Source organism: Micromesistius poutassou (assembly GCF_964030765.1).
Source record: "Micromesistius poutassou genome assembly, chromosome: 13".
In the NCBI taxonomy this organism is placed as follows: Eukaryota; Metazoa; Chordata; class Actinopteri; order Gadiformes; family Gadidae; genus Micromesistius; species Micromesistius poutassou.
The window spans coordinates 18,283,768-18,296,339 of record NC_140283.1 but is presented as its reverse complement, the minus strand read 5'-3'; the positions used below and the strand labels follow the sequence as shown (position 1 = coordinate 18,296,339).

The window sequence follows — 12,572 nt, the reverse complement described above, 5'->3', positions numbered from 1 at the left end:
TGAAAAACATTGCCGTCACTCTATTCCACTTCTGCAGAACACTAGAGTCAAGCTGAGGGCGTCCCGTGATGCCGCAAGGGGCGACCACAACTCCGGATTGGGGGTTTAGAATGTATGGTATGCTGCGAGTGAAAAAAAAAAAAAAAAACAACACGGGCAGAAATCCTATTCCTATTTGGATCCCGCTGGAGCGAGCGCCTGGCCGTGCCCTGTGCTCTCTCTCTCTAGCCCGTTTCCCCCCGTGTTAGCCTGCGTCTAGCCTGGCAGGCGGGGCGGGCCGTGCGGTTGGAGAGGCCTTGGGCAGACTTCTGGGCGTCTGTGTGTGGCTGAAGCTTGGCAGGGCACCCGGCCCCGAGTCTCGGGGTTTATGAAAGGGTCCCACAGTGAACTGAACTGAAGTCTGGTGCGATCCGACAGTGTGATAGGATGGGACGGGACAGCGGGGGGGGCTGCACGCTCGCTGGGGTTTAGCGCAGGTCGGGTGGGGCTTATGCGGCGCCCTGCGTCACCTCCGTGGTTTCGTAACCGCGTGCGTTTGTGTGTATTTGCAGACAACGTGGGATGCATCTTTTACAAATCTAACAAAAACACGTTTTTCGATTCTATTCAATAATACAATATGAAAACATTTGCTTTGAGGCCCGAGTTCCCAAATGTGTCTTGACTTACTTACCGCAGTGACACAGCTTGACACGGCTTTTAACATGTGATAAAAGTAATCTGGGAAACACAACCACGGCATCTTCAAGATTTCATCAACGACCCCGGTGACAAGAGATTATGCACAAACACAGTTTGATGGGAGCTGAAATATGGACCGACCTTGAAGGCGTATTTCCTGTTAATGTGGTCCTCCACAGAGAGCATGGACACATGGAAACTGGGCAGGAGGATGCTGCCAAGTATCCCCTCTTCTTTCTCATCTGCACGTCGAAAAACAAAACACAAAAAGGGAATCCGGTTGGAGCTGGAACCCATTTTCTTTCTAGAACCGCATGATAAAAACCAAACCAAAACTGGATCGCAAACTGAAAAAGGGACAGTGGCTGGTGGCAGAATTATAGGGCACAGTGCAATCAGTGGGACTAATGAACATGGATTTAACGTCGATGATGCTTCCTCCCTCCAAGTCCCATTATATGAGCGGACAGAGCTCCAGAATGACTATGGGGAGCTTAGGGTTATATTGGGTTTGTGTCATATGCACAACATCGTCTAGCTGTCTAAATATATCACAACTCCATCTGCATAGCTCACCCAAAGGGAATACAAAATATGCCCTTGATGTGGCTGCCTTTGCCCCTTGTCAATTTTTGTTTGTTTAGTCCCTGTGCGTGTGTGCGTGTGTGCGTGCATCAGAGAGAGTTTATGTGTGTGTGTGTCGGTTTATGGGAAAGTACCCCTGCTAAGACAGTAGGTGTGTGTCTGTTTGAGTGCACACTTCTTCTTCTACATCACAGGTCAAAAATAAATAATTAATAAGGCAACGCGATGTGAAAGTAAACAACTCTCTGACACACACACACACACACACACACACACACACACACACACACACACACACACACAGAGCTGTGGCTGAGAGGAATAATGCAAAGTGTCTTAGCGAATAAAACTTTGGAGGAGAGAGAGCGAGAGAGCGAGAGAGATTATGTCCCACAGCACCCTAGAGTCCCGATGCAGAAGATTGCAAAGCGTGCAGGACTGAGCAGCCTTTGGATCCCTCTAGGTCTAACCCAACGTTCAACTCTCTGCGCCTGTGCATACAAACACAGATCGGGCTGATGGTGTAACCCCTGTGGTGCGTGATGGAGGAGTTTCGTCTCTGTGTGGGACAGGGGAGGGGGACACGTCTGGTTCGATCTCGGTGATACGTTTCGGGAGAACCATTTGGAGCTTCATAATGAAAACCAAATGTAGCAACGATAAAAGGGATCACTTTAAAACAGACAGCTGCAGCGACGCGGCCCTCCGCGGGGATGAAGGCTCGCACTCATTAGACCGATAAATCCAACAGCACAAGCAGTCGCTTCGGATGTTCACCACAGTTTCTACTATTATTGCGTATTATTGAGACAAAAAGGGGGGGGGGGGCGGCTGCCCGGGCACCTGGACTCACCTCGGTAGTAAAACAGGCACAGGTCTGACAGCACAAACCACCGCTTCTTCCACAGCTTCATCCCAGTGCTGTCCTGCAGAGACCGAGAGAGGAACACAGGCTCCAACACATGCCTCCAAAAAAAGCTGGAAACAGCTTAGTTGACAAATGAAAATAGAAATCGAGAAACAAGGCGCTCGGGCTGCAATACTTCTTTAGCTGGAGCCGACCCAGACGCTGCAGGAATGCTAAGAGATGGGATGATTTGATTTCCAGTATGATATGCACCGAATAAATAAGAGAGTGGTTTATCATGGGTCTGTGATTACAACCAAAACAACCGTTTAAGCGTTAAAGCAAAGGGGGATTCCATTGTTCAGGGAGCACAACATATGAAAATACAGTCCTTCTCTAGAAGCACTCGATACTGTTTCTAAGATGCATCGAGGGGCCTAGAAAGTGGACAAGGGCCAATGCGTAGTTCCCCTTATGTGCTCGCGAACGAGCAAGCGTCCCGATACAGTTCCTTGTTTCTCTTTCGCCCGCTTGTGTGACAGTTCGGGCCTCTGAGGGAGAGAGAGAGAGAGAGAGAGCGAGAGAGGTTGTGGTGAGCGCACCCGTCGACGGGTCAGCTCGGGGGCGGCGGCTGCTGCTGCTTGTCCCAGTCGTGAACTTCAAAGGAACCGAGGTTTGAATGGCGCTGAATAGATGTACACGTCGGGAGACTTTTTTGTTCGAATGACAAGCTTCCACCCCAACCTTCGCCCCCTCCCCCCCCCCACTCAGTGAGGTTCCTCAATAAGAAAGCCAGCGTGAGCACTCTCCCCCCTACACGACTCAAGGAGGCCATTGGCAGGAGCGCCAAGACTAAATGAGACGTCCACTTCAGCGGGGAAAACGAGAGAACGACTCCCCAGTTAATAGAGGCCCCAATAAAGCCAAGCCCCCGCCCTTGGTGTAAACCAACAAGGGAGCTGGGATGAAGGGCTGCTATTTAAAGCAACGTGCCCCTTAGGTGACCGGCTTAGTAGGAAAGCTTGACAAAGCGTCCTGCGATTTTGGTTTAAAGAAATTTGCAACAGCTTAAGAGCGGAAGAGTTTTCTGCTAGAATTGAATGGATGGATGCAAGGACATAGACTTACACCAGGGATGAACCTCGCAGTTTCTACATCGCAGCGTGTGTCTCTACAGCGGATGCTGATTTTGTACCAAAAGCTCGTGCTCGTTTCTTATTGACTTCACTTACCTGTTTATACAGCCAGTTGCTCCGGATAACCGGGGCACCCGGGTTCCTTCTGATAGAATTGGACCGCTTCCCAAAGTTGTGAACTTTCTTCGAGGGTCTGGAAGGCTGTAAATGGGTATGCATAAAACATGTGAGGATGTGGTTATACCTACGGGCTGGTCCTTGGAGAATAACAAAATCGTGTTGAAGCATCTTGATTAATTTGTTATACGTAAACACGAGTTCTAGTGAAGTTAAACGGTAGTTTAAAAAAAAAAAAATGTAGTTTGAATCCAAATTTAATTTTGCAAAACCTTAGGACCTGAGCCAGATCTCATACAGATACCCTCCCCTGTCGTGTACTTCATGTGTGTGTCACTCACTCTTCCCGCTGTGCTGTTCTGATGCGTGGCGTAGTCCGAGGCGCCCGTGTAGTTGGAGGCCTCACTCATGTTGCTCAGGAACCGGTCCTTCTTTTCATTGGCTGGGGCTGTTTGGGCTGATCTGCACCAGGTGATACATAGAAACACTGTGAGCCTACGAGAGCCGACCCCTCGGCCACAAACACAACCGCAGCTTGCTCAATGACCTCGATACGAGAGGAGTACGAGAGGAGGAGAAAGTAGGTTGAGGATGCCTGTTTGGGTCAGGCCGAATCCATTACGAATTTGCTTCGTCTGCTCTCTGAATTTGGGAAACTTTGGTTTCCCAAATTGGTATGGAATCTCAAGACGTGGGCCTATGAACGAAGCCAATTACGCCAACCGTGTCAGTGTTGATTCAGCTCCCAACAAATGTAAATGGTCTGCAGATATTGCCCGACACATTGAGCTTCGGCGGTAATGTGCAGCCGTGAACTAGGCCAGGAGAGCCTTTCTAGAGGCTTCCCAGGAAGGAAAACAGACCCAGCCGCACTGAGTAGGAATTTTGGAGGGTAAAACAAACGAAGTCAAATGTCAAATTTTGCATTTATTTGCAAAACAATAAGGAGCCAATGGCTTTTGGAAATGTGCTCCGTTGTTGAGGCTACCGTGTTTTGGTCACGAGGGACCAAGACAAGAAAAACTGAAGTAGAACACATGTACTGCGGCAGGGAAAAAGGTGTCATCTCATGGATATATTGGGTTTGAGGTCACTGAACAAGTACAGCCCTCCCCTACTTCCCATTGGCCCAAACATTGAGTGCACTGAAAAACTCCTGTGACCAACCTGAACAAGCAAAACACAGTACGAAAAGCCTGAGACCTTGTGTCTTGTGTTATCATTTGCTTTCACCTTTTCAAGTGTTTCAGTTTTTTGAAATTGATCATTGAAAATGACTATAACAGAGTCATTACAGAGTGCATGCTCTTTGGATTCAGGAGCACAAACACAGGATAAACAGACATAGTGGACGGTCGTCAGAGCAGGCAACAGATGAAAGGGTTCATTCCCGTGCGAGGACAGCCGACAGTGACTGGGAACACAAGTTTGATGCTACATACATACAGACCCTACAAAACAACGATGTGACGGAACAATGGATATAACAGACAGATTCATTAGTAGGTGTTGTGCAAATTAAAGTCTGGGCTGGATTCAAAGTATTGCTATTATTAAATTCAGAGTAAACCCTGAACCTTGTTTTCTCCAGGGAACTAGAAGCATAAAACAAATCATAGTACATCTACATTAGGGATCCTGACCGGTGAAGGGTTGTGGGATGAGCAGACAGTTGCATCCTCCATCCTTGACATCATTTAAATATCAATCATATATATTAGTAGTAGATGTGACCACCGTTGTATCACAGCACTACTACTGACTGTCAGGTCAAACCCTAAGTGATCCATAATCGATGTCATGCACACCCTCTCCTACGACATGAAGCGGTGTGGGCGGAAGAGATTGGCCCGCGTTGGTCGGAAAAAAACATTGGCCAATGCTCTTTTTAGCTGACGGCCCTTTTGTGGACACACATTTATACTGTGTGGGCTTTATTGCCAATTACTGCATGCCTGATAATCCCACTGCTGGCACTGGAATTAAAGGGGGAGAGAGCGTGCGTCAGCTCTTTCCAACACGAGCTGCAGCGGTGCAGGCAGATGGGCATAAAAAAAAGACGGGATAACACCAGGAATGACAAATTGGTTCCATATTACAGACCCTGCCTACTGCATGTTACGGTTGTAGAAGACGCGTCATGCAACTGTGGCATCATGAAGTGCCACAGTTGGATAAGAAGTGGATACTCAAGATAGTATTGGCTTTTGGGAACAAGGTACATCAGCAAGTAAATACAATTATTCTCATCATGGAGTAGGGTTTGAGTCAGCATCTTTGCCAGTTATCTTGGTTGTTGTTGCACCTGACGCAGCAAATGCAACAATGGTTGCCATCAGGTCTGATTATTTGATCGAAAAATATACCAACGAGTCCAAATACTGATGACCAGAATATGATTATACATGGTACGTCCCACGTTTCAATTAGTAAAAGCTCTTTACAAAAATAAATTGAAAAGGGTCAACGGTGTACCCTTTTAATCAAAGGCGTACCCTTTCACCAAGGAAACTCATTTCCAAAAACAATTACCCATCGTTATTGCTGTGCTGATGTACAGTATATAAATAAACTTGGTGAACTACAGTACGGCTCACACTCCTAAAACTGATGTCATCCCCACGCTGCAAAGGATTCGCTCAATGCTGCCATACAAACTAACAAAGCCCTTGGATCGAATCCAAGCACAAACCCTGGCCGGAATATACAGTGCCTCCCTCACCTCCACCACCAACACCACCCCAAACACCACCACTTCTGTCAGACTAATTGTGTATTTGTGTGGGGGTGTGGGTGTGAGCCGGTAAAAAGGAAGCAGGGGGGATTAAGCGCTCTGCGATGCCTGGCTCCACTGGGGGGAAGGGGGGGGGGGTGCATGTGAGGGTTTGGCGGGGGGGGGGGGGGGGGCAATCCTGAACTGTCTGGCTGAGGGGGCACTTTAAATTGACCACGCAGCATTCTGCAACGAAACCAGGGTGCTTTAGAACACTTTTGTTCGGTGGTGCACGTGACCTTCAAGCATTCAGAATAAAAAGAGGAGACAGAAAACGAACAAAGGCCTGGAGGTAAGCTTCCACGGGCGGGGATATACACAGGGGCTGAACAGCACTTGAGCCAGCGTCTGATGACGCCGGGCTCGGCGGCGCAGTAATCAAAGGGAAAGGAGTGTAGCACGCACTGGCCTGCTCTTCAGCCACATAGCGGTGGAGGCTAATTGCATTTCCACACAGCCCTGCCACATATTGCATGCTAGACGTGGTGACCCTGTATCGGGAAAGGGGCTGAAATGTCTCTGACACGCCGGGGCTTAATGTAGCGTGACTACGTGAAGCAGTTAGCACCCCGCCGACGCCAAAGAGAGCAGAAGCAATACTTTGGTCGAATTTAGGACGCGACCGAGAAAGGTGAACTTGGGTTAGTGTGTTGGGGCATTCAGAGTAGTAAATGTGAATTCCGTTTTTTGACACAGTTCATCTCCAAGCCCCACATCGAGTACAACCGGGGTTTGAGGCTGACCGGTTGTTACTCAATGTTTTTGCTCTGTCGAACACAACACACACATGGTGCGGACAATATTAGACACCTTGCATGACGTTGGAATGCAAACGCATAACAGGACACTGAGCAAACCCCTATTCAAAACACCTCCCAGCCTGTTGTTAGTGTGAAATGATACAGAGCATACATACACAGACAGACAAAGATGTGTGACGGTTGTGTGAACTACAAAGTTAAACACACACAGCATTCATCATACTTGACTGTGCATTACCTTCCAAATACAGAGTGACCCAATTGTCCACAGTTCAAGCTATAAGGTAAAAGAGAATTGGGAGAGACATTTGAAATACAGTTTCTATGAATATATGTGAGACATTCTTTGCATTCAATTGATCAGCGTCAGGAGTTAGACATCACGGTAGGATCAGGTTTATTCCTGTAAGACCAACTGTATACTTAAGCTCTGTCTCCATCTAGACCTGGGTAAAAGGACCTGATGGCTTCGACTTGAAACAGACCACTTCAACATGATAATTAATACTTTACCGACCGCCTCCTCCTACAGCATGGGACCACACATTCATCTGTCCCAGATTACTAATTATCACGTCAATTATCCTCCAACCTCAGGCAAAGCAGGTCATTAAAAACATGTCAAGCGGAACACATTCAAAACCTTGGCTTACTAGATGCTATAATTTGACATGTGAATTAAGCTAACATTCACTGTAGAATATTAAAGGACCCTTGGAATCAGCTTTGATTGAATTCAAAGTGGCGGCATAACATATAATTGATATTTATGTGACGTGGGCGAGCTCAGTCTCAATGACTTTAGTATGACAGCCATCATGAAGCTAGTGGGTGACATAAACGGCATGATTACCTTGAAGTAAGACGTGCAAGTTAAATCGTGTAGGTTGAAGTTATGCCGTTATGCTTTCCCATCTATTTAATTATACAACTTTGGTCTCATCTGTATACCAATTTTCACAGTTGGGCAATTGCCTATGTGACAATTGTATGCATGCAAATGGTCTTCGAAGGCAAACATTTGTATCAATAAGAACAATTCTGCCTTTCGGATTCATCCCATATATGCATTAATGCGAATCCTGATTTGAGTTCTTCTGCACGGAGCCGATTAGCAGTCATTTGTCTCTTTATCTAGGCGATGGGGGAGGCAGCTTAACTTCTTAATTTGCCTTTTTTTTACTGGTCGAGGCAGAGGATTCCCCCCCCCCCTTCCTTCATTACTGTTGCTCAAACACAGCCAACTGCGGGATTAAGAGCAGTATCTGCAGTAGTCAAGCATTATGCTAGCTTTCCTATGTTTCCTCAGTCCCCTTACCAAGACGTTTGGTAGGCATTTCAACATTTAGGTGCAAGTTAACAGGATTTGTATTATTTGTTGTAGCTAGTATGGTTTACGAGCCAAAAGGGTCAATTCAATTTTTCCCATCATTTTCAGGAAAACATTTCATATTTAAACTTAACACTGTGTTCTGACAGTTGAGAAATAGCAAGGAGGTGATAGTCACGATGAGAGGAATGTGTCAAGAGTGTGTATTATGATTGCCGGAAAATAACCCTGACAAAGAGGCATCCCCTATTCAAGCAGGGGTCATGTCATGTGTTGTTAGTCACATGGAAATTGGGGAGATTTTTGTACTATGAACAGAGAATAGGGAAGGACATTAGTTTGGTTTTGAACACTGAACAAACATTTCTACATGACAAAAAGATGATTGTCTATCTTGATGGGATTTGACAAGCAAGCCAATCTGTTTACGCCAGACTTGTGAAAGGAAGGGCTGAAAGTTCAGCCAATAGACATTTGGCGAGGTGTATACATTTACCCACTAAAAGGTCTCAATAATCACAGCCTTTCTATAAGGGTCCGTCTGTTTACGAGCGAAAAGTCTCGTCTGAGAATGAGGATATGAAGCCGTTGATACGACCAACGTTCTTCATTTACATCCACATACTTCCCTTAACCCTCCTGAACAGAGGTCCACACTCATCTATGTAATTATAAAAGGTCCGCACTGAAGGAAGCGCAGAGTGTCTGAAGTTCAGCCTCACCTTCCCCTTTGTGAGAGCTTCTCACTTACTTCCTGTCTTTATCCTGGCTGAGCCTTGTTTAAAAAGGGGACGTTAATTGAACTCTTTACGGATGAACTGAAACCTGAGCACAAAGCACGTGCAACCGCTGCAGGTAGTCGGACAGGCGGTCACATGGGCTGCTCTACTGATGGCTTGGACTCAGATGCATTTGTTCAAACTGTGAGGGCATGAAGTCCTCCAAGGTCAATGCACCAGACTGACAATGAGCAACTTAATGCTTAAAGAAGCAGATTTAAGGTATAAGTGTCACATACAAACACTGAGATTTAAAAAAACAACAACATTGTTTTGGGTTGGGCCTTCTCGAAAGAAGGGGGGCGTGTTATCCCCATGGTTACGATCAACGCCAACTTTGTAGTCTTTCTTCTGAGCAATGTGTAGTGCATGAAATGCGCCACTCAGTGCGGTGTTATACCACAAGTGTCCGAGAAGCTAAATCCTCTCTGACGTGGCCGTCCACATCAGCCGTTGCACATGTGCAACGGCTGATGTGGGTCATGACGTCGAAGAGTATACCAAGCTGCAATCCGACGTCAGGAGAACGCTGCTGGCTTTCAGAGGGCAGTGGAACATTCACAGAGACACAGAGACCGCCAAAAACATAGGATTTTACTCCTGTTTTCTCTACATGACTTATACATGTCTTAGGCTATCTAAGTAGCAGTGAGACAATGGAATCGATTTTTATGTTGACTCTCATAGACAAGACACATTACCATATGGTTCACTGGCTCTATAAGTATCAAAGACTCCATACATCTGCCCTCCACTCCTAGCAGTCCGACATACCACCAGCACAGACCCTACCAACCACAGGACAACAATGTTGTTGTCAATATGAAAGGGTTGCCATGGCTACGCGTCGCTATGCGCTGATGTATGATACGCATATCGGGCGGTCTCAACGTGTGATGGCAGAGCTCAGCAATGCGGCTGGGCAGGATTTCCAGAGGCACAAAGAAGAGACTTACTGTTCGTTGACAACAAAGATGCAGTTGTCTTGTGATGGGATGCCGGAGACGGGATGTTTGCAGGTCACCTTCCGCTCATTGTGGCTGGAGAGAGGAAAGAGAGAATGAGGAAAAGGAGAAAATAAGTAGGCAGCGAAAACAGCACACTCAGACACTTAGAGCTGTCAACAACAATGAGCCGTGCTGTCAAAACCCATCCTTCAAGCAGAGTGGAGGAACAGGCCGCTTATTGTGACCATCACAAACCGATGGCTTTCTTCAACGAGGTCAGCAGTTGAAGACGCGCATAGATGAACCAGTAGGTGTGGAAGAGTAAATAAATAAAAGGCTGTGTTTAGTTGTGGTAGGGCGAGGAGGAAGAGAGACTTTGTGAGGACAGTAGAGGCACAATAGGGAAGCTGTTGTCTCCTCAGTAGAGATTTTATCGGCGAGATTACAAATATTTATATTCCTAAATCACTGTCACTTTCGCGCTCACATAACGACATGAAAGAGTTTGCCGTACCGCAATGAGCTGAAGTTGAAGTAGGCAGAACACATTGCATATTTGTTCCCCAATATACACCAAATACCAAATACCAAATGCCCAACTTTATAGCAGCACTTGCAACAGAGCCACATTGGACCACATTAGCATACAAAAGAATAAATATACACATATATTATACCGACCTTGAATATTGTTTAGTGGTGAACTTCAACATCTTTCAACTCCTTGTTTAGCACGACACAACACACTCCAAACTCTGGGATTTATAAGTATTGGCCGCAGTAGAGAAAAGCCTTTCTCAATCTTCGTGATCCAGTTGCATGCCTTGCTCCCCTGCACTCCCCCATCTAATCACAGAGCCATCGAGGAAGCCACCCACCCAGCCGGGTCGTGTAATTACACCCACAAAAAGGCACTTCCATACTGACGTGATTAGCACCAGGACACAGACCACACAGTTCTGGAGGAGCAGGAGGAGGGGCCTGGGAAGGCTGGGACGTCTGCAGCAACCGCAGCATTCCACTGACGTGGGGTCAGTGACCTGTGTGATCTTCAAGGCCGGAGGGGGTCGCTATCTGGCGGGGTTGCACAACAACTGCTCCGCCTTCATGTCAGGCGATTACAATGAAACGCCATTGATTAGGACTGTATTGTTAGGAATTGGAAAATAATTGTAATGTATTCAAACAGAAAATGTAATGTCTAATGTTAAAATGGTTTATCAGAATACACAATGTAAGAGGAATGTAGCGCTGCTCTTTCGCCCAATGAGTAAAGAGTATCTGCTAACCCTGCTGGTGTTTTTTGAGGGGTTTATTTAAGTCTCGTCCAGCCATTCACAGGTCACTACTGTGACCTCCGTACAGACAACGGAAAGACCAAACACTGGACATGCACAAACTCTTTTTAAGACAAAGGAAAACATCCCAGTCCCGAATACTATTCCATTCAAACGTCAAATCTTTTCACAATTTAACTCACTTGGCTTTCAACAGAGTCAAACTAAAATCCCAGAAATACCGCCTTAAACACGGGCCTCTCGTGCACTGGAACGAGCAAATAATACATATAAAGTATAGGGTTGGGTTCCATTTTAGCCCTGAGTGCAGCCCTCTGCCTCGTGCTAGCCTATAATTACTGGAGGCATTGTTGGCAGGAGGCTGCGCGGTGTGGAATGAAGACGCAGACAGTGTGCACCGTGCATGGGTTTGCTAATATCTCACTCTTCAGAGGTCCCGTCAGACGTGAGGTGGAGAGAAAGATGCAAGTCACGGAGATGCAGTCGATAGCGGTAGCGGTGTGGGACGAGAGAAGCAGGAGAACCACGATGAGCACAACAGGGTGCAAAAACAAGACGTTGTTGCAGTTACTTTTGATGTCCATGTTAGGTTCACTAAGAGCCCTTTATAGCCGTAATAGAACGTAGGCAGTCTAAATCAGTCTCCACTCATGGCCGGCAGGTGCAGCTGCTGATTCTAGTAATAATAGTGAGATGCACAACTCTACCCACTGCCTGTTATTTTACCGTAATAAGTCATCAATCGCCCTTTCTTTGAACCAAGAACACCAACCTACTGGCCAGAAATAGCACCACTCCCGGTACAGTATATGATCTGCCATATCTCACGAACCCAAAACATGAGGTGACAGATTACAGGCGTGCAGGAGTAGCACTTTCAACAGTGTTATGGTAGCTGGTTAAGACCCAGTGAAAAGCAGAAAACTCATCTTTGTGAAGTCTGCAGATATGGAGCTCTGTAGCAAGATAAAATGGAAAAATGTCCAAACTCTTAGTAGTGAAACTGCCTTGAAGATGAAACTAGTGCTCAGGTCAGATAGTATTGAAATGGTCGGGACATGAAGAGAAAAAGCCCCTCCTGGCATTAAATAAGGATTCTGCATATGTATTCAATGTGCCAGGTCAGTGTTTATAAGATTGCTAAGAAGTGGGCTACATCAAAGAGCTGAATCGTCCTCATCATGAAATGGCTGGAGGTTTCATGAACATTCTCCATGGGATCTGTGTAAAACTACATGAAAAACCGGGAGATGAAAATACAGGAGATGATTAGATAACTAGTAATAATACCAAAATACAAGTATGCACCTTTCGTATC

General features: G+C 46.3%; 1 protein-coding gene across 2 annotated transcripts in view; it reads right to left on the bottom strand.

Annotated features, from left to right (window-relative positions):
- Positions 1 to 12,572, bottom strand: part of LOC311357003 (pleckstrin homology domain-containing family A member 5-like) — a 68,132-nt gene that overhangs the window by 25,020 nt on the left and 30,540 nt on the right. For both annotated transcript variants that reach the window (XM_084476876.1, XM_084476877.1), the window contains 5 exons: positions 9,966 to 10,049; positions 3,708 to 3,828; positions 3,346 to 3,450; positions 2,120 to 2,192; positions 823 to 923 (listed from right to left, as the gene is read on the bottom strand). In XM_084476876.1, the coding sequence (XP_084333002.1) occupies positions 823 to 923; positions 2,120 to 2,192; positions 3,346 to 3,450; positions 3,708 to 3,828; positions 9,966 to 10,049 (484 nt within the window). The remainder of the gene's footprint in view (positions 1 to 822; positions 924 to 2,119; positions 2,193 to 3,345; positions 3,451 to 3,707; positions 3,829 to 9,965; positions 10,050 to 12,572) is intronic.